The sequence below is a fragment of the Copadichromis virginalis genome, linkage group LG23 (assembly GCF_057382275.1).
Source record: "Copadichromis virginalis isolate Kocher_CV1m ecotype Utaka linkage group LG23, C_Virginalis_male_GT1.1, whole genome shotgun sequence".
NCBI classification, from domain to species: domain Eukaryota; kingdom Metazoa; phylum Chordata; class Actinopteri; order Cichliformes; family Cichlidae; genus Copadichromis; species Copadichromis virginalis.
In genome coordinates, this window is record NC_140639.1 from 3,971,780 (window position 1) to 3,992,729 (window position 20,950).

The 20,950-nt window shown below is 44.0% G+C and overlaps 1 protein-coding gene across 5 annotated transcripts in view; it reads left to right on the forward strand.

Moving 5' to 3' along the window:
* tle2a (TLE family member 2, transcriptional corepressor a) overlaps positions 1 to 20,950 on the forward strand; it is a 33,972-nt gene that overhangs the window by 6,071 nt on the left and 6,951 nt on the right. The window contains exons 2-9 of one of the 5 annotated variants that reach the window (XM_085447646.1): positions 4,023 to 4,186; positions 14,024 to 14,087; positions 16,414 to 16,458; positions 18,577 to 18,639; positions 18,926 to 19,030; positions 19,511 to 19,727; positions 20,078 to 20,094; positions 20,760 to 20,855. In XM_085447646.1, the coding sequence (XP_085303772.1) occupies positions 4,023 to 4,186; positions 14,024 to 14,087; positions 16,414 to 16,458; positions 18,577 to 18,639; positions 18,926 to 19,030; positions 19,511 to 19,727; positions 20,078 to 20,094; positions 20,760 to 20,855 (771 nt within the window). The remainder of the gene's footprint in view (positions 1 to 4,022; positions 4,187 to 14,023; positions 14,088 to 16,413; positions 16,459 to 18,576; positions 18,640 to 18,925; positions 19,031 to 19,510; positions 19,728 to 20,077; positions 20,095 to 20,759; positions 20,856 to 20,950) is intronic. The other 4 variants (XM_085447647.1, XM_085447648.1, XM_085447649.1 and 1 more) reach the window with 4 other exon arrangements.

The window sequence follows — 20,950 nt, forward strand, 5'->3', positions numbered from 1 at the left end:
CCTAACTGCTAGTGTTATTTGAGACTCTTAATCTTGTTTTACTGTGAGCAGGCTTATTTTTAAGTTGAACATGTTTTGCTGCAGTGTAAATATTGGCGTTGGTTGCATTCTTTTGCAAAGGCACTATTCAGGATTTGCAGTGTGGAAGTCAAATCTTTTATTTTTTCTTTCTTGGATTGTGCATATGGAAAAACACATTTTTTAGTGGTGAAGACTACAGTTTAAAAAAAAGTTATTGTTTTTGTCCACTGGAAATCTCTTCCTTCCCTAATTACCTGCATCCTTATAAAGAAGACACTGAAAAGCATTCTTCAGAGTGGACACAACTACCTCATGACAGCGACGGCCTCATTTCCGCTCCATTTGCGAATTTTGTATCACTGTAGGTCAGCGTGAGTAGCGAGGACGAAGACACATCTTGCAGGTTTCCGCTGATACTGACGTTGGAGCTGCAGTCATGTGTGAATGCAATGAAGTGCATATGTGCTTGTAAATACTTGTGGAAAATTTAATGTTTATAATGGTCATGTGTGGGTGTGTTGTCTCATCTGTGAGTCTGATTGCACATGTTTGTTTGAGAGCGTGGGGGTTCGAGCAAGGATGTGAGGTCATGGCGGTTTGCTGCTCGTGGTGTAATTTGAGGTAACTCAAATAAAAACAGGAATGATATAATTCAGAAAACACCACACTGGCAATGGTCCCTTTACATCAGATTTTTAATGGGTGCTTAGTTTCTCCTTTATTCATACATTTATAATTTTGCTTGTCTTTGCACTGTCGGGTGCATTGTTGGATTGTCACGGCCACGCTGCTGTGTTTGATTTTTGGATGCAGTGTTTGATGTTAAATAATATCTGTCTTTATGGATGGCTGTGCTCTCTTCCAGGAAAGATCTTGTTTAAATCTGTGAAACTGAACTAGGCTTTTCAGTACTGACAAAGATTAGTGGCGAATATGTCTGTGTGTGTTCGCATATACATTTAATCTGATGGGGTCGCAAGTTAGGGTCCTGGACCTCTAACTTTAACTTTTCTCTCTACACAAGAATGAGCAGTTTCATAATGATTTAACTGAACAGTTGAGTAATCAGATGATCTCTCATCATAACAGATAAGCTTTCCTTCCGTGTTCCTTGCCACCCAACTTCCCGCAATCCCTGCCCAGTATTACAGAACCTGACTTCATAATTGTATCACACACAAAAAGGTCGAGCCTGTAATTGTGTAACAGTGATTTTCAGCCTATGTAAGCTTTGTTCAAGGGCAGACGGCATGTCTCTTGTTTGCCTTCGAGCCTGGGACACGGCAGAGGAGGGAGGGAATAACTGACCGTGGGATTATCAGGTGAGGCTCCCCGCCTAGATCTATTCCCAGAGGTTACCAGGTCAGCTTAATGGTCTGACCTCTCACTTTTAAGCCTGCTCAGCTGTTTGCCAGATCAGGGGTTTGGACAGACTAAGAGCGCTGGTTCGTGGGAGAGGAGTTAAGACGCTATGCTGTGATAGGATGGATGCTTTAGTGTTTCACAGGCAACATCTGTATGTGCATCAGTGTAAAAAAACAACAAAAAACCCAACAGACTGACATTTTACATAAGAGGGGAATGGTAGATTCCTTATTTTCGGAGGGGATAAAATCCTCTCTTTTTGAAGAAGGCACAGTCTCTCCTCTCACCTGTCCTTTGAAGACATGAATATGAGATAAAATGGGGGATATTTTTTTCTAACGTCCAGAATATGTTGAAGAGAAGTAGAGGAGGAAGGAGAGCGATAAAAAGTCCCCTCTTTCTTACACCTTCCACTGTCCTATAAAATGGCCATGGCCTTGGTGTTCTTTTTTCCTCTTGTGAAGAGTAATTGCTCTCCGTGTGTGCGCGCGTGTGTCTGTGTGCGTGCGTGAGAATGAGCGGAGTGTGTGCGTTTAATCAGAAGTGTGTGGGGAGTGTGTGACTGACAAAATGTGTGTGTTTTGTGGGGGTGAGTGTTTGTAATACTGGGTTTGAGTGTGTAAGGGAAAAACGGAGTGTGCGCGCACACGTGTTTGTGTGGCTTTCTGTGCTCTAGGAGGGGGATCTGGCCGACAGATTGAGAGCAGCTTGTTAGAAAGAAAGAGGAACAATGAGGCCACAGCCCTTCTTCTATCAGCCATTTTTCTTTTCCTTCCATTTCTTCTCTTTTCTCCTTTTTCTTGTTCCATTTCTCCCCCCTTTCTCTTCTCCATTTAAATCTCCTTTTAGAAAATTCTTCCTCATTCACCTCTTCTCTGTGTATCTCCAAAAATAGTCTCATCCATCTTATCTGTCCATTTTTACTTTTCATCAGTCTTACCTTTTCCCCCCTTTAAATTCTCCTCCCAATTTCATCTCTATTCTCTGTCCTTGCACTCCCCGTCTTTCCTCAGTATTTAATTTCCTTTCCTCAGATAATGTTTCACCTGCTGGCAAACCTCTCCTGGTGTATCTTTCTTTCATGCGTCTGCACACATGTGGACACGCACGTTTTTATTTAACATCTTTTACACACTGTTTTGCTGCATTGTAGCTGAGCGATGTTGTAATTAAGCCTTTAATTATACATCATTAATGCCTCACAGACACTGCTGATTTGTACAACATCAGGATTTGTGGGGTTATTTTTTGAAACCAAATTAAAAATTGTCACAATCCACGCTTAGAGAAATAACCTTTTAGGTCATTTGATGACAAGGTGGGCAGCTTATTATTTTTGGACACGCTGTGATGGAGAAATTCCAGCCAGATGGCTTGGAAGACAGGATAGCATATATAATGTAGTCTCCGGAAGAACTGGATGGGAAATGTATATCGTTAAAAATGGAATCAAGCAAAAAATGTTTAACCCTGCATGTGTTTAACTTAAACACACAGTCTGCTATATGCTTGGGTTTGACAGAATGCAGGTGTGAGCACAGCTTTCTCCCTTTGCATTCAGCATAAATATTCCACATTGCACAGGGAACTTGAGTACTTCCTAGCAAATCTCCAGGCAGCGAGACAAAACGTAGCAAAGCTACATGACTACCAGTTAAGAATGCATATAAGAGAAAAATGAGTTGCACTCTTCTACTACCCTCAAAGGAGAAAATAATGCCGCAGGGTAAACACAATGTGTGTGGCACTAGTAGACAAGTCGTATCTGCCCTGGCTGGAATTGTAACACTGCCCAAACTTTTGGTTTATTCTTTTCAAGAGAGAAGAAATCTGCATTTATATCATGAAAACGCTCAAGAAATTCAACGTTCCAAGTCTGTTTGTACAATTCCTGATTTTAAAAACGGCAAAACATCGTCAGCTGTTTCAGATTTTAAATGTATCGATTAAGCAGCGCTGTGTAGAGTAAAATCTGTGGCCTACCAAATATAAGTTTTAGTACTTATGCTTTAGTTCGATATAATTTTTTAAGTGCTAGAAGCTAAAAATGAACATCTTAGATGACAATCATGAAGCTTGTGAACCGGCTGTCTTTTCTTCCCTCTGTTATTTTGAGAGAGAGCCAAACAGACAGACAAATGGACTGACAGCCCCGACCACCCTCCTAGGCCTGCTCTTAGCCCCCTTTTGTCTGCCTGTCCTGCAGCATTACCCCTATGGTTGTAGTCTCCTAATTGCTCTGGATCCCGCAGAGAGGAGAGGCTATACACAGGGGTTGGAAGGGGTCTTTGGCCACGATGGGGTCCTTTTCCTCCCCCGTTCTGCACCCCCGCTGCTCTATTTTGCCCTTTATTTCTTTTTTCTTCTACCCAGACTTGCAATTAAACAAAGTGTGCTCATTTGGCTGAGAAGCTCTTGTGTCTCTCCGCCCTATTCTGCTGACCCGCTCACATCTGGCAATAACAGTATTTCTATATTCAGCAGCTCCTCACAGACGTGAGAATAGATACGGTGCTCACGATTATTGCTTCTTTGATAACATTCACTGTAGCAAATTCCTCAAGGACACCGGGAATGACGCGATTTTGACATTTAATTCCAACAATCTTTTTAATAAATATTTCTTGTATTTTCAGGCACCTCTACAGGCACCCCCAGGATCCTCTGCGTCAGTGGTGGCAGCTGCAGCGGCAGCGGCGGCTGCAGCTTCGGGGACACCCCAGTCACTGAAACTGACCTACCCAGAAACTTTGGACCGCATCAAGGAGGAGTTTCAGTTCCTTCAGACCCAGTACCACAGGTGGGTGTGGAGCAGTTTTCAGTACTGTTTGCAGTCTGTTTGCTTCCAGTGCCCTGGGCATTCAGGGTGAAAATTAAATGATCATGTGAAAGCTTCATGTCTGAGTCGCACCATGATCACTTCTCTGTAAACTTCACATTGGAATGGACAACAGCTACATGAGATTTTAACACTGATCATAGCTGCATAAAGTCTGAAAACAACACTTTAAATATAGCCTGCATAAGAACACTTAAATATACCCCCCCCCCCCCCCCCCCCCCAATATTTGCTAAAAAAGTATTGGTGACACGAAGGTGTTGTCCTGGTGTTAAATCAATGAGTTTAAAGCTTATCAGTCACTAAATGACTGCGGTGATTTATTTTACTAGAGGAGCTACAACTCTGGATCACAGCAGCATCCATGCTGTTATCTGTGGGAAAAGCAGAGGGCTAAATAGTAGAATTAGCATCTTCAGCGCTGCCACATGACTGTGCAGTAAAGTGTCGTGGCAGAAGTTGAGGCAGGCTCAGCTTTATTCCCAGGCGACACACTGGAATTGTTTCTCTCGCCCATGCCATACACATGCAAACACACTTGATCTGGCTGAAATAATGCAAGATAATGCTATGTGACGTTTTGACATCTACTCTTTTTGCCTGACTGTATGGTGTGCTTGATGCGCAGGAATGTGCCCAGAATGCCTTTGAATGTGGGATTTGGGCTGGCTGTGCAGTCCCAGCCTTCTCCCTCTTTTCTCTCTCCCTCTCTCTGCTCTCTTGGCACACCTTCACAGGGTCATTCCCGCCTCCCAACTCTTCTCCTCTCATCCTGCTTTGATATAGCTGGCCAGAATCTCCTCTCCCTCCCTTTCTGTCCCACTTCAAACTTCTTTTGTACACCCATCCCTCCCCGTGCACAGCCCCTCTAACCCCTGCGGCTACTGTTACCCCTGTTCACACCACTGCCTGCATGTGTTGCTGTTCTTATTTCACTGTCCGTTTTGTTCACCACAAGCTCGAAAGTATAAATCTAGAGAAAGAAAACACACAAATTTCATACTTTCCAGTGGATTGCTTCCGCATATACTGCTAATTTTTTCTATTGACTATGAACCGGAGCATAAAGTTTGTATGGAGATGCATAAGAGTCACATTGACGAAGATAAATGTAAAATCTGTAATTAGCATGGCCGGTTAGAGGCTTAGCAATGCCTGTTTGGTTTCTCTAACTTCTGGTTTGTGCAGCATTTTTTTTTAGTCATGAGACTTTTTTTACGAATACCGACTGGAGTAAACGATGTATAAATGGTAAAGCAAGCAGTGAGAAGAAGGCAGCATGTGCTGTTTGTTTTAACCTCAAACCAGTAAAAACATATATCTTTACTCCAGTTTTCCAGTCTTGTCACATATGCACACTTATTCAGTGCAATGCTAGAGGTATGATGCCGGCCACGTCTAAGCCGTATGATATGTTTTTGATGTGTTTGTTTGCATGGATGAAGCAGTTTATCTCCTTGTCATCGCTGTCAGCAACAAGCCCCCCTCCCTCGTTATTTGCATTGTCCCTGCGACAGATCCAGTCATTCACTGAACACGAGTTACCTCTGAATCTCATGGTGATGAACTCCTCTGGCGGGAGCTTAGCATAACACCTCATGTTACAAAGCACCTGGAGCATCGCCCTCTTGCAAGTGCTGGTACTGAGAACTACTGAGCAGGATCAACAATAAATTAATGATGTGATTAAGAACACGACCGAGAGCGGGATTGAGATTCTATCTGCGTCGTCCAGTTTCGATAAGTCGGCGTGTTGTTTTAACGGGTTCAGGTTTCCAGGAAAGATTGTTTAACCACCCTGCAAGGTTTCTCCCAACAGCCCTGCGGGATGTTTAGAGCACAAAGAATCAGAGCAGATTAATTCACTGCATATGACTACAACTGAAAACTAATACTGTAACCATGGCTTGGAACAATAGCAACAGTTTCTGCAAGTGGAACAGCTTGTGTTATCAGACATCTTCTCACGTATCTGTCGGGTGCATGTTTAATCTGGCAGGTGGGGATGAATCTGTTAATTGGATTGACTGGTTTGGCTCGCTCATAATTGGCGTACAAACAGCAATAAACTTGAGCTGCTGCTCGTGTTGTGTTTAAGGAACAAAAACAACTATACTGCTTATCTTTTAGGAGTAAAAAAGTTATTTTAAATGAATTATTCAATGAAGAGTCAATCAAGCCAGGATCACAATTATCTAATTGGTGTTTAACTTGTTTAACCAAATTTTACATTGTAACATATGTAAAGCAAAACAATGTACTGCTTTGTGAATTTATTACACTAAAGGTTAACTCGGGCTAATCTCAGTAGGCAGTTATTAGGTGCACCAAGCTAAATCTAATGCAGTCATGTACAACAGACCTTTAAAATAATCCTGCCACCTTGAATGTGTAGTTATGTTGGAAGTAGGGTTAGTGTGCACGAAAATCACCAAGTAACCAAAATATGCAGGCCAGCCTCGCTTGAGTCATATGCCACTGTGAGGTCATAAAACCACTGTCGTGCAGTAAAATTAGAAGCAATACTTTACCATTGCAAGTGGCGCAATAAAGCCACTTGCCCCTCTCACAATTGAGTAACTCCTGGAAGCTGTTTGGTTCGGTTACCCCCTCCCCCCAACAGTTTGACAGCAGTTTTTGAAAGGAGCACACATGCATACAGTGGCAATCAGTATGATTAGCAGTGGCCTTGTTTAGTCCAGCAGCAGACAGGTTGCACCACAGAACCACTTCTGATTGCAGGCTACACCTTCATGTAATCAGATCCACTTGTACACTATTCACCCTGCAGGGAAAACATGACCTGAACGCCCACAGAGACAGACACAAACACACTGACCCGTTCAGACAGACTCCCAATCCGATGCATATGCTTAACACGCTTAGACACATGTACGGGCCTCCCCAATTATCTTCACACAAGTTTTGTTTTTTGTTTTGTGTATTTTATGTTCAATATAGGTATTTGTTGTGCCTGAAAATGAATAAATAAATGAATGAATGAATGAAAAACACACAAATAGATGTTGTCTGGAAATAGCTAGGCTTAGTTGTGTATTTTGGCCACAGGGAAAGTGGCCAGATTCTGATAGATGCCGGATTAGATGGCAGGAAAGAGATGGTGGGAAGGGATTTGGGCTGATGAGCTGAAACTGTGCATTGTGTGTGCAGGCGGGCGGATAGATGGATGGGTGGGTGGTAAGGGCGCGTTTCTAAATTTATGTGTCCCTTTTTTTTTTTTAGGTGCTGCACGTGGTTGGTAAGATCGAGTGAGAAAGATTTCTAAGCAACCTAAAGAAAGGGAAGAGTTAATTAATTAGAGGGTCATTGCTGGGTCAGCTCGTGTGTGTGTGTGTGTGTGTGTGTGTGTGTGTGTGTGTGTGTGTGTGTGTGTGTGTGTGTGTGTGTGTGTGTGTGTACATGTGCACGCGCGTGTGTGTGCTAACTATCTAAACAGGCTGTAATCAGCAGGCTGAAGGGAGACGGGAGGAGCTGCTGACACAGAGCTCTCATTACAGTAATTTTCTTTCTGTACAAACGCACACACACGTTGTTCTCGGTGACTGCAGACGTGCTTGCATTGTAACTCTGTGTGTGTGTGTGTGGTCTGCAGAGTAACATAGACTCTCCACTCACCACTAATATGCTGCCACTCATCACTAAAGAGCCCCTCCACTCATCTCTGCCCAAATACGACATAGCGGCACTGACGCACATACAGTCAGTGCTGCGCGCGTGTATTTTTATACACAGGCTCAAAAGCAATTGGACAATTGACTGACAAGCAGTTTCATAGCCATGTGAGGTTTGTTTACTTGTTATTTCATAATTAGAGCGATGGGAACACTAACAAATATGGAGAAGAAGACAAACATCTCATGATCGGACACATCACACATGGCACAGGCAGCGTTATGGCATGGAAACGGGTCACTAGTGTTTATTGATGATGTGACTGCTGGTAGAAGTAGCAGGATGAAGTGCACAGGAATATACTCTCTGCTCAGATTCAGCCAAATGCTGCAAAAACCGATCAGACAACGCTTCACAGTGCAAACGGATAATGACCCAAAGCATCCCGAAAAAGCAACCCACGGCTTTCTCAAGGAAAAGAAACGGAATATTCTTCAATATCAAATAGCAAAGTCAGTCGCCTGATCTCAACCTCACAGAGCAGCTTTTCACTTATTAAATAAAAAAACTGAATGCAGAGAAACCCACAAACAAGCAGCAACAGAGCATCTTAAAGGATTCTTCTTAACCCCTTGAACCAAAGCTGAAAATCTGCACTTCAATCACATATTGATTGTTTGATTTAAAATCCACTGAGGTGGAGCAGAGAGGTAAAAATTCAAAAACCGTCTCTATCCAACAAATTATCTCTGGGTTATGGACAATAATGGTTTGGACAATAATTCATAACACAGAGATAAGACATATGGAGACAGTGCTCAGACTGAAATCTTTTCATGGTTTCATTTATGTTAATAGGCACAAATGATAAGTTTAAAAAAATTAGTAGCGCTAATTAAGTAACTCTGTCATTTGCATACCTCTGTTAGGCAATATATTACACAGTGCTGCATGAACACCGAATAAAGCGTATTTAATTTCTTTAGAAGCTTTTGCTGTACCTCTTTGTGCTTAAACACAAGTATGTAACTACGCCTGTTGGCTCTTTACTAGAAGGTCGAGATGCACAAATACGGTGATGCGTGATGCGTTCGCTGTCATCAGTCAATCTGCAAATACGATGGCATTTAGCAATGGCAGTGGCCAGTGTTTACTTTTGTGCCGCATTGGTTTTTGGCTTGGTAGATTTTCAAAGATGAGCCATAATTTTAAAATTTTTATTTATTTATTTGTTGGTTTTTGTTTGGTTCACTGGCACAAAAGGCAGAACAAATAACAAAACAAAAAACGCCGTAGATGTTGGTATCGGCCAATAATGTCAGAATCGCTGCATCTGTACTAAGTCGACTTACATACGCTGTCACCACCACGTGTGGGCCTGAATTGAATACGTCTTTACAGCGCATGTAAATAGATAGGTTGTGTTTGTGCGTGTTTACAGTTATAATTGGATAAAACGGGTATCCTGTGTTTAACTGTCATTCACCAAATGATAAAATTATATTTGCTTTAGAGCAGGCTGAGGGTTTGTGGTTTCTTAATGTGATTCTTTTTTTTTGTGGGTTGGTTTGTGTGATGCAACCTCTCCCTTTTTAATTCAGTGTGTGGTTGTTTGTGTGCATTTGTTGGAGACAGTTATAAAAGACCAGCCTTTACAGTAAGCCTAGCGGCATAGAGGGTAACAGTGTGACAAGTTCCTGGCTTGTGTGTGTGTGTGTGTGTGTGTGTGTGTGTGTGTGTGTGTGTGTGTGTGTGTGTGTGTGTGTGTGTGTGTTTGCTCTTGTACTTGCCCTTGAGAGATGATGAAAGAGTACACTGGCAAGTTGGGTGGGTCCCTGGTATGTATGTTTGTGCGTTTCAGAGACAGTGTGTGTATTTGAAGACAGAGACTGGGACGCAGGCCGGAGGTTTTTGTGGCAGAGCAGAGAGGGGAGGTTGATCAATAGTTAATGAGAGGTAAAGTGAACAGTCACATACCTGCAGGCTGGCAGGCTAAATGGTCCTGACACTGTAAAGGCACTACACTGGCGCAGTCGCTCCCATCGGTGTGTGTGTGTGTGTGTGTGTGTGTGTGTGTGTGTGTGTGTGTGTGTGCGCGCGCATGTGTGCATAATGCGTGTATGTTTAAAGCTGGGATTACTAGTTAGTATTCTGTATTTCTGCAGCACTTTGTCTGAATTGATGGTTCTTTCTTTGTTTCCTATCACTCTGAACTCGGTGTTTATCCTGTGATTTACAAGAGGAAATAATTGAGACAAAAATTTAAAGACAAAAGTTCTCTGCCAGCTTTTGGCACTTGACACCATTTGACAAACCGTTTTTGTTACGATCAGTCCACACATCATTTCTTCTCAGCTGGTCTTTATTCACTTTATTCAAAAGTGCTCAAAACCCAAGTTTTTTTTGTTTGTTTTGGGGGGGGGGGGGGTCATCTATTTTTCCAAATCCCTAAAATATTTGCTTATATTAACTACGAAATTAATTAAACATCTGTGAATCTGGCACCAGCTAATGTTTGCAGTTTTTCAAGAAATATAACAATTAAATAACTCCTCTGTGTTTACGCTTTTCTGAATGTAAATAGATTTAAATGTTATATATAATGTGGTAAAAGCTTTATAATGTAAATCTAGTCCTGCCTCATTTCACACGCTCCTCTCTTCACCTCTGGGGAGAAGATTTTTCGACCACACCTATAACTGGCTTGTGGAAGGAAGAAATTAATATTTTGTCAATATTTTGATGGTCTTTAGCGACACTTGCCCAACGTGTGCAGAAAAAAATATCTGTTATCACAGGAAAAGAACAAATAATTTGGCAATTACTGTTTCATCATTTACCATCATTCATCAACTAGCTTACAGAGATCCCATTTCTGCAAATCTGATCACTCATAAGAAAAATAAAATGCTCCTCTTGTCCCCTTAGCTGAAAAAAAAAATCCTCAAGTAAGCAGGAGCAATGGACAAGCGTGTTATTGAGGGAAAATATGAAAATACCTTTGTTCCTTTAGCATAAAAAAATCAATGAAGGAAAAGGAAAAGTATTGTTTAGAAAAACAAATGCTAGGGAGGAAAGCGTTGACATTTTTACAATACCCACAAGCCCAATTTTAAAACACGGCGACTTAAAAAGCAGTCGGCACATTTCTTCTCCAAGTGCAGAATTAGATGCTTTACTGTCTGTAGGCTCTCATTAGAGTGTGTGTGTGTTCCTCGCTGTGTTTATTTAGCAGCTACGTGTGCACGTGTGTGGGTGTATGTACAGTCTGTGCTCACGTGTATGTTATGTTTCCGTGCGCCTGACACATGCAGTGTATTCGGTTAATATGCTGGTTTAGTGTGTTCTCACACACATCACCATTTTCTCCCATGCTTTATGTGGTTAGTTTGCGCGTTTCCTTGTGTGCGTGCGTAAAGAGCATTTGTGTGTGAGTCTGTGTGTGTGTGTGTGTGTGCTCAGTAGCAGGGCAGCACTGACAGAGCTGTCTGAAGTCTGGCAGGCTGCAGATTTGTAGCGCATTCGGCTGATCATCTTATCTCCTGTCACCGCCAGTGAAAAATTGGAGGAACCGAGCCCACCATGCCACACAGGCACACACGTGTGCGCACAGACACACACACGCCATTTCTTTTTTCTTCTTGCTTTTTTCTCTTGTTCGCTCGCTCAATCTTGCTTTCTCTCCATCCTCGGAAACCATCTCTCCCTCCCTCGCAGTAAATGGTGCTGAGCCAAAGACTAATTATTACAGGCAATCATTTCGACATGAAATACCTACTTCCTGCTCACCGCTCTCCTCCCCTCTCTCCCTCATTTTCTTCTCCCGCTCCAACTCTTTTATGCTCCCACAGTCCCATCATGACAACACACACTCGCGCAGTAATTCCAATCCTTGAAGTCCATTTTCTGGGGAATGGTTATTGCTTTCTGAGTACGACCTTGGGGTCTTTCTTGTAAGCACAAGAGCTGTCCATCTGCACGCTGTTTGGGTGTAGGCGTGTATATGTGCATACGTTTGTTTTTGGCACAGCGCTCCATAAATTGCTCAGCAGCATTGCAAGACTTTGTGGCTACATGGATGTTTGTTTTTCTTTTATTATTTTGTAGATCGGGGGTATGGAGGTGTTTGCACTTTAGTGGTTCATAGGATGACTAACTGTTGCTCATTTGCTGATTTAGTGAATGTGGTGATTTAGTGATTGTCTTTTAGTTGTCGGTTGTGAATTCTCTAAAATAAGTAAGGAGGCACGCGTTCTGATGGACGTTATCAGCTTTATTAAACGAAGCAAAAGAAAGTGGGAAACAATACATAACAATGTGTTGATGATAATTGGTTAAAAAGTGAGTCATTTTTTTATTATCATTATCATTATTTCATCATCATTTATTTTTTCGTTTTGCACTTTTCAGGAGAAACACTCAGGAGAAATGGGTAACTGCGCAGGGGAAATGCAAATCAGACCACTCATGAATGATTTCACATGGCATTCCCTATTTTTTGTCCTTTCAGTTTATTGTGATTGTGTGTTTTTTTTTTTTGGGAAAATGGTGAAAGTGTTGCATTATGGCCGTTGTTTCATGATTGTGTTGTATTTATTTATATAGAGAATCGCTTGATTAGCTCTGAGCCGGTGGACAGTTTCTGTGTGTTTGTGTTCACAGCTATTCTGTAAGCATATTCCCAGTTTTTCATGATTAACACACTGGAAGCCATGCAAACACACACACACACACACACACACACATACGGAGTTGCATTAGTTCCCAGCCCAGCTGTGAGTGACTTCTGCCGAGAGGCAATTCCAGTGTAATAAAATCTATAGGGTGGCGGGGTGGGGGTGGTGAGGTTAATCCTCACTACCCTCCCTCCTCCTCAGTCACCACCACCTTCCTCTCTCACTCTGCGTCCTGCTTCTCTCCATCTCCTCCCTCGTCCCTCTTCTCCTCAACTGACTGGCAATGATAAATGAGTCAATTATGTGTGTGTGTGCACGCTGCACTGGAGAAAGGGAGCGGATGGGGCTGTTATTACCTGTTGCGGCTGGGGGTAATGTTGCGGTATTAATCATATTCTAATTTTCCTCCGCCAAACGACCCCCACATCACCACCGACACCACCTCCGCACACTCTTTCCCGCAGCACCCACCTTTAATGTCCCACCTCACCGCAACCCCCCCAATCAATCTATCTGCTGCCCGCAAACAAGTTGGCGTAAACTGCCTCAGGCCCAAAATGTACTAGGTCTGTTTGGAGGGAGGGTGTGGGTGTTGGGGGTGGGGGGTTGAGGTCAGTGTATTTCTGTGTGCGGGAGATGAAGAGAGCGCTGCAGAGGTAACAAGGAAGGTGTTTGTTTGCTCGGACCTGAGCGCATTTAGAAATGGTGTGTGTGTGTGTGTGTGTGTGTGTGTGTGTGTGTGTGTGTGTGTGTGTGCGTGTGCAAGTCTAGCAACTGACATCATCCAAATTTAGGAGACATCAGGGACCAGTTTGGGTGTGAGGAGAGATGAGCAGACGAAGAGGACAGACAGAAATATAGGACACATGGGAGCTGTGTTTGGCTGCTATCACCTCAGATTGTGTTTGATTGCATTAGACTCCACGCCAGGCCTCGGAGTAAGCAGCATCCCGAGACGCTCACAGACAGACACAGGTCACGTCCCGAACACACGCACAGACAAGTGAAACAGAACTGCCACACTTGACCCACTTGAAACAGAAACTTCAACTTCAGTCAAACTTGGCAAAGTTTGCAGTTCAAATTGAAGCAGGGGACGGTCAGATCCAAAGACAAACAGGCTGGCTGGCAAATGGGAAAGCAACAAAATGAGGATGAATGGATGACACATGGATAGACTGAAAAAGAGAACGAGGGAGAGACACCTCGGATGTGCCTTCCTGCCTGCAGTCTTGGCTGAATTTCAGGCCCCGAGCGTGACTTTGTCTATTTCTGCTCTGCTCTGAGGTGATAATGGGCTGTCAGCACCCCGGTCACCCTGCTCCCTCCTCCCCAGTGAATGATGGAAACAGGAGGGGTAGGGGGAAGAGAATGAGTAGGGAATAATTTGTTGTCATGTTGCTAATTACACTGTGTATTTTTTATTTTGGCGTGTGATACAAATCAAAATGGCCAGCCTATATTGTTTCCATTCTTCTCTGTGTTGCAGTTTGAAACTGGAGTGTGAGAAACTGGCTACAGAGAAGACTGAAATCCAGAGACACTATGTTATGGTGAGACACACACACACACACATCTTTCCACATTTACTCACAACAAGTGCAGAGCCAAGTCCCCTGAATCCCTTTCATCTGCTAACAGCTGCCAAACAACACCCAGCAAAAACCACACACAAGACCACACATGCACACACAAACACATATTAGCGAACTACAAAATAAACCCAAATTTTAACAGTTTTTTTTTTCCGATGGGAAAGTACTGGTACGTTTGTGTTTAGAGAAAAATAAAAATGTGGTTTATTTTCTCCAATAAGAAAACTCTTTATTAGAAATACTTTATATTCCTCAAAGGAGGAAACAGATTGGCAGAAGTGATGAATGTCTTAAAATTGTCTTGAATGTGAATTTAAGGTGGTTTATTTCGACTCTGTTGGGATCTTTTTTGTTCATTGATTGGAGCTGAAAATGATTGCCAAAACTGGCGTTACTCAGAGCGTTAGACGTCTCACCAGCACAGCTCTGATTGATCACTTCTGGTCTGTCTGTTCTGGTGCTGCTGCGTAATGTGCCCAGTCATTGCAGATATTCCACCAAGTCTGAAACATTTGCATCTCATCACAAAAATGAGAGAAAGTTATAGAAGCTGATGCAAGGCTGTGATTTGAATAGCAGAAAATATCTGTAAATCTGGGCATGACAACAAGAGTAACAAAGCGTAAAAGTGGTCCCTCTACCTCCGTGCTACTTAGAGGTACGACTGATTGTGAAGGATACATGATCAGCAGATCTTTTTCCAGATAAAGGGAAGGCCAAAACTCTTTGTCTTCTTCTCTTTTTTTGCTGTTTTTTTAGTCTGCAAACCTCCAGCCTTGATTTACCTGTGATCAGAGCCATAAACAACCACAGCTTACAGAGTGTAGGCTGCCCAGAACCCGCTGTGCCAAAAAAGAGCTATGTGGCAATCTTGGCACAGAGCGGGGGGCTTGAAGCAGGGAGGGGGATTGAAGTTTTAGCAATGGGGAGGAGGGGGTAGCTGGCATCAAGCACAGGCCAGGTCTCTTTGCTGGCTGATGATTTGGGGGAGTTTGGATGTTGCTTAGCAACAGACGAAACTTGGCAAAGCAATTGCCAAGCAGAGCTGCCAGCTGCCAGGAAAGGCGTCTTTTATGGAGGCTTACAGGCAAACACACACACACACACACACACAGGGGAACGTGCACACGCGCCTTGAAAACACACACTCACAGCAAAGCATGCACACAAAGCACATAGATGCACACGCCTACACACTTTGAGACTTGTGCTAAAAAACACATACACCTGCACAGACACACACACAAACACACACATGTGCGCTAACTGCCAGGAAAGATGTCTGGAGAGAGAGGACCCCTGCCATCTCCACTCCCATCCTGCCAGCCTGTTCTGGCTGTCCAACTGCCAATCTCATCTCTCCACAACCAGCCACGCTGAAAAGCAAATGTCAGCCTGCCACTTTTCAAGGCATCTGACTTTAAAATGTTCTCCCTTTCGGTCCATCTCTGAAAGAGAAGAGGGGGGACTGAGTGAAAGAGAGAGATCCTTACCTGTCTCTCTCTCTCTCTCTCTCTCTGGCATTCAACACCTCGTGCATTCCTTGCAGCTCCTTGTACTTTCGGGTAAAAGCCAGGGTCAAATAGCTCATATTAGACATGATTATTGCAATCGTCTGCCACCTTCCTCTGCCCGGTGACAATTTCCCTCCCCCGCTTTGGGTTTCTGGCTTCCGAAACACGCCTCAGGGTCATTTTATTGCCATTGACTTTCAGCAGATTCAAGGTGAAATTAGCAGCGATGAGCTTTTAGGGACATGCGGGCACTTCAGAGTGCTCATGCTTGGCCTAACGTCGGGAAACTGGGAGCAAAGGAAAAGGTTGCGAGTGGTCCGGGAGAGTTGATTTGTCTCAATTCTTTTGTGTAAGAAAATAAAAATAGGTATTCTTCTTGGGTATACACTCCTTGTCTAGAGAATATTTGTGTTTTTCAGGTGAGACAGAAATATACTTTTTATATGTTATTGAATTAGGCTTAAAGTCTATTGATCCTGTGAAAATGCCAAGACTTTCAATACTTTTGACTTAGCAGCCTAGTTTGCAGCAGTGTATTTGTTGGGCTGTTTTATCACAGCCTTATTGGTTTAATGAGAGTTGCCGAAAAATATAAACTGGGTTTATTTTATGTTAATGTCCGTGTTTTATCTTTCAGCGGATGACTTGTTTCCTACAGTGTATCCATGGGAGATGATTTCATTGTACATCCTGTGTTACCGCTGTGTTTCACAGTCTCTTATTCTCTATGTACGTTCATGTCTATTAACCGATATTCTCCTTTGTTTCAGTATTACGAAATGTCCTACGGCCTTAACATTGAAATGCACAAACAGGTGAGTCAGGATTCTCTCTCTTTCTGCACCCCCACCCCCATCTCGAAGCTTTGCATCTTTCTCTTGTATTATCACTTCTGCCTTCCTTTGCCCTCAATCAGCTCGAAAACTGTGAGAATTATTTTTTAAGGAAAATCTCCCGTCTCTGCTGCTGTTATGTCAATCCTCTCTGTGACGGACTTGTAGAGCGGTGTTATGCTGTGGAGGTGTTAATAGGATCCACAAACAGAATTCATTTCTCCACCACAGACAGATGAGAATACTCTGCCCTTCCCTCTTGCCCATCATAAATCCCCGTCTGTTATTCCCTCCCTCTGTCCTTTCAATTCTCTCACTGTCGCCCTACTTCTCCATCCCATCTTCCTTTTTTTTTATCTTTTCCCTTCAATTTATGTCTTACTGTATCTTTTTAATGCTCCCCGCGCTTAATCTCCATTTCTTCACCATCTCTGTCGCTCTTCCTTTTGATTGATTTCTCTTTCTCTTTATCTCCCTATTTTCCGTGCACCCTGTCTCCACCTCTGTCTCCTTCTAGACATACAGTCCATGCTGAATTTCACTTTAAATCAGGTCACTGCCTTCCTGCTGTCTGCTCTCTTTCCTTCTCTTCGTTCATTTCGCCATCTCAATCGCTTTGCTTTTGACATGCTGCTGTCCCCCACCCCACTCCCACCTCACATACACACACACATGCACACGACACCACCACCACTTCCCAATCTCGATTTTCCTCCTCCGCCTTCCTTCTGTTCTTCTTTCTATTTCTCTTCTCCCTCCTACATCCTTCGTTCATTGGCTGTCATTTCCTCAACCCAATCTGCCCTTTTCCTCCTCCTCCTCCTCCTCCTCTCCTTCCTCTGCCTCCTCTTTTCATTTCCCCTCTCTCATTTTGTCCTCCCCTCTTTATCCTCTTTCTCTCGATTGCTCGTGTTCGCTCCTTCTCTCTCTCTCTCCCTCCTGAAGATGTCATTTAGTAGTTGGAGCTCTCTAACAAGAAATCATTGTGTCTCCCTTGGGGTGGGGGGTGATGGATTCAGAGGATGGAGGGGAGAAGGGCAGGAGTAGAGGGGGGCACTCTGGCTGGCTGACAAATGGAGAGTAGAGGGAGGGAGAGAGGTGGGCAAGCAAGAGGAATGAGAGAAAGAGCATGAGAGAGGAAGAGCAAGAAAAAGGAAGGGTGGAAGTTCAGTCCAGCATCAATAAATCACTTAAGAGAGAGAATGGGGTGGGGTGAGTGTGGCTATGCACACAAACACAGTCACATGGATTCTCACACATGCGAGCACACATCCACACAGAACAGGGTCTAGCTGTCAACAAGATAAACAGCCTGTGGCCATAATGATGTTGTCATGATCTCTGCATGCATATCATTACTGGCCCTAACGGCCTTGTTGGGCCTGCCGCTAAACAGGATTTTGCGTGCGTGCGTGCGTGCACACGCGTGTGTGCGTTAGACGTTACATGGCGGAGCTTGTAACACTGATTACTGTGCTAATATTAGGGAGGGAGGAATGAAACGAGGAATAGATGGATGGAAAGAGCGATAAATGGAGTGGGATGGAAGGAAAAAGGGAAAGAGAAATGGCGGTGAGTGGGGGTGGGGGTGGGGGGGCGTGGAGGAAGAGTTTGCTGTTGGCTGTGTAGTAGAGCAGATCGAGACAGACACACACCCACAGCAAGAATCACTGACCCCCAGCAGGAAACACACACACACACACTCAAGCATGCAAAATGCAAACACACACACAGACAAACAGACATGCAAGGACACACCAGGAACACATGCACACACACAAGATGGTGAGTTGGGCGTGTATCCACAGAGACACACACGATGTGTGGGCTGGCTGTGGCCACAGCAGATGCTGTCCATGAATATTTTAGCCAAACTCTCTGGCAGAGTTTCCATTTGCATGGACCAGATGTAAGCAGCTGAAATATTTACCACACTGGCCCTGGGAGAAACAGGCCACAGCCACACTGTGTGCGTGCGCCTGTGTGTGTAACCTTCACGAGGGTGTGCGTGTTCTTTGTGTTCATGCTGAATCTTGGCTGTGCGAGTGTTTGTGTGTGTGTTTATTCATCAAAGTGACAGTACCTTTTTTTCTCTTTTAGACGGAGATTGCCAAGCGGTTGAACGTGATCTGTGCTCAGCTCATCCCCTTCCTGTCACAGGAGGTGGGACACACACACACACACACACACACACACGATGTGTCACATTCAGTCCTCTTTCTTTTCTCTCCTGCGTGAGATCGACGCACACAGGAGGTGTGCACATACATACACATTCATCACTGTCACACACAGAGCTGCAGATGGACAGAGCACATTCATTTTCTTCAGCCACTAAAATCAAACAACAAATGCTATAAATTATACTTGTTATGAGTTCACTGTTGGGGGAAAAACAGACTAAATGTCCATCTACCTGCCCTCACTGACACCTTGATTTGTTCCACAGCACCAACAACAGGTGGTCCAGGCCATGGAACGCGCCAAACAGGTGACCATGGGGGAGCTAAATGCTTCGATAGGGGTACGTGGGCTCCCCCCTCTGCCTCATAGCGTGTGTACCTTATACTCCAGCATTTTTATTTTTCTTTCTGTTCTTTTCCTTTTAGTAAGAATATTCATTGGCCAGCTCTAAAATATGTTGATTTTTTATTTTTATTTTGTAAAAAAAGACTATTTTTGACTATTTATGGTGTCTGACAACCACCTAAAAAAGGCCCAAAAGTCATAAATTTAAATGATGTCCCAGGTAGTTTGTTTGGAATTCAGATGCAAATTAAATTCATGGAAAATTTGGCCTTGCTTTAAAATTACTTCCCATCCCTTTCAATTCGACTGCAAAGCTTCCCATATTAAAGAGCCACTCCCTCGACCTTAACATGCCTCCTCTCGTGCACATCGCAGCAATTAGTTCCCTTCTTTTCCTTCCTCTTCTCTTCCTCTCGATCAATTCCTGTGAAGTAAGCTTGCGCTTGTAAGTCACCCAGATATTTCTGTCTCCTCTTTTTCTGTTTCTTTGTATTTCTCGTTATAGCAGCAGCTTCAAGCTCAGCACCTTTCCCAGCACGCCCAGGGTTTGCCAGTGGGCCCACACCCATCAGGACTGCCCCACCCCAGCCTGGCCCTCAGCAGCGGGTCCGGCCTCCTGGCCTTGTCTGGCGCTTTGGGTGCCCAGCTCGCTGCCAAGGATGAGAGAGCTCACCTCGAGGCAGCCGCCGCCGCCGCCGCCGCCGCTGCCGAGCATCACCGAGGTACAGCGGCAGCGCACTTCTTGTTTCAATTTGTTCAAAGGAAAACACGTGAAAGTCCAGATGAGTTCGTGCCCGAGAGACGAGCTGGATTACACCTCGCTGGGTTAGCAGCAGAGCAAACATCAGAATGCGCTCTATGAGCTCCAATGATCGCCTTTTGCTTTGGAATTTTGGCAGGGCACCGGAGCGCTGCTGATCGCAACACCCCTCAGGGATATTTTCCCACTGAGTCATCAGCTGCAGCGTGATGTATAGTGATGGCATGTAGTCTGACGTTTGTGTATCTTTATGTGTGTGTCTGTCCGTCCTGCTGTCCTCTGACTGGATGTGCTTCTGCATGGAATGAACAGATCGTGAAGCAGGACCAGTGAGTACAATTTACTACGCAGTCGCTTATATATTATTTGTTGATGTTATAATGGATGTTTTTTTCTTTATTTACAATTTCTTTTACTGTTGCGCATTATTTGCCTGCAGACACATTTTCCAGTATGTCGGCATAAGTAAACATTTCCTTCTTGCATGTGAGCACAAAGGCGACATGTTTTTACAGCTCTTCTCGTTCTCATTTAACAACAGTGACGTAGCTTTTAGCGCAGAGTTACTGTCGGCTATAGAGGAACCACTATGATAACAATTTTTATGCCAGCGCTATAAAATATTTATCTGGCTGGGTTAAAAAAAAATGGTATCAGTGCCAAATCATGCTTTGACCACTCGGCACTCTTTTCTGCTGCCTTCAAGAAAACTTGAAAGATTCTTTCTTCTCCTCACTGAGCCGGCCAATCGATGCAGCCTGATATTCTTTCACATTCATCTCTGCAGCTTATGAGCCTGACATGATTTATGCAGTCCCTCTCACCTCATTATCACCCTCTTCCTTCGCGCCCTCACGAATGTTTCTCCACTGCTCTGTCCTTCTTACCTTCATCTCCTCCTCTTCTTTGCACCTCCCCGCACACACCTCCCCCTCGCTCCCTGCCTCTCTGTCTCAATTCCATCCTCTCTGCCCTCTCTCCCTCCTCTCCGCAGAGCTCTCTGTCCAATGGGGATAAGGGTCGCCCAGCAGACTACCTCAGCAACGGCAAGAAGAGGAAAGCTGATGAGAAGGAGTTCATGACAGACTATGTGAGGACGTTTTCATAGCGCTCTTAAATGTTTGAGCAACTGTAAGAAAGTTCCATCCAACTCTGCCTCGTCAGATAAGACTGGTGGTGTCTGCG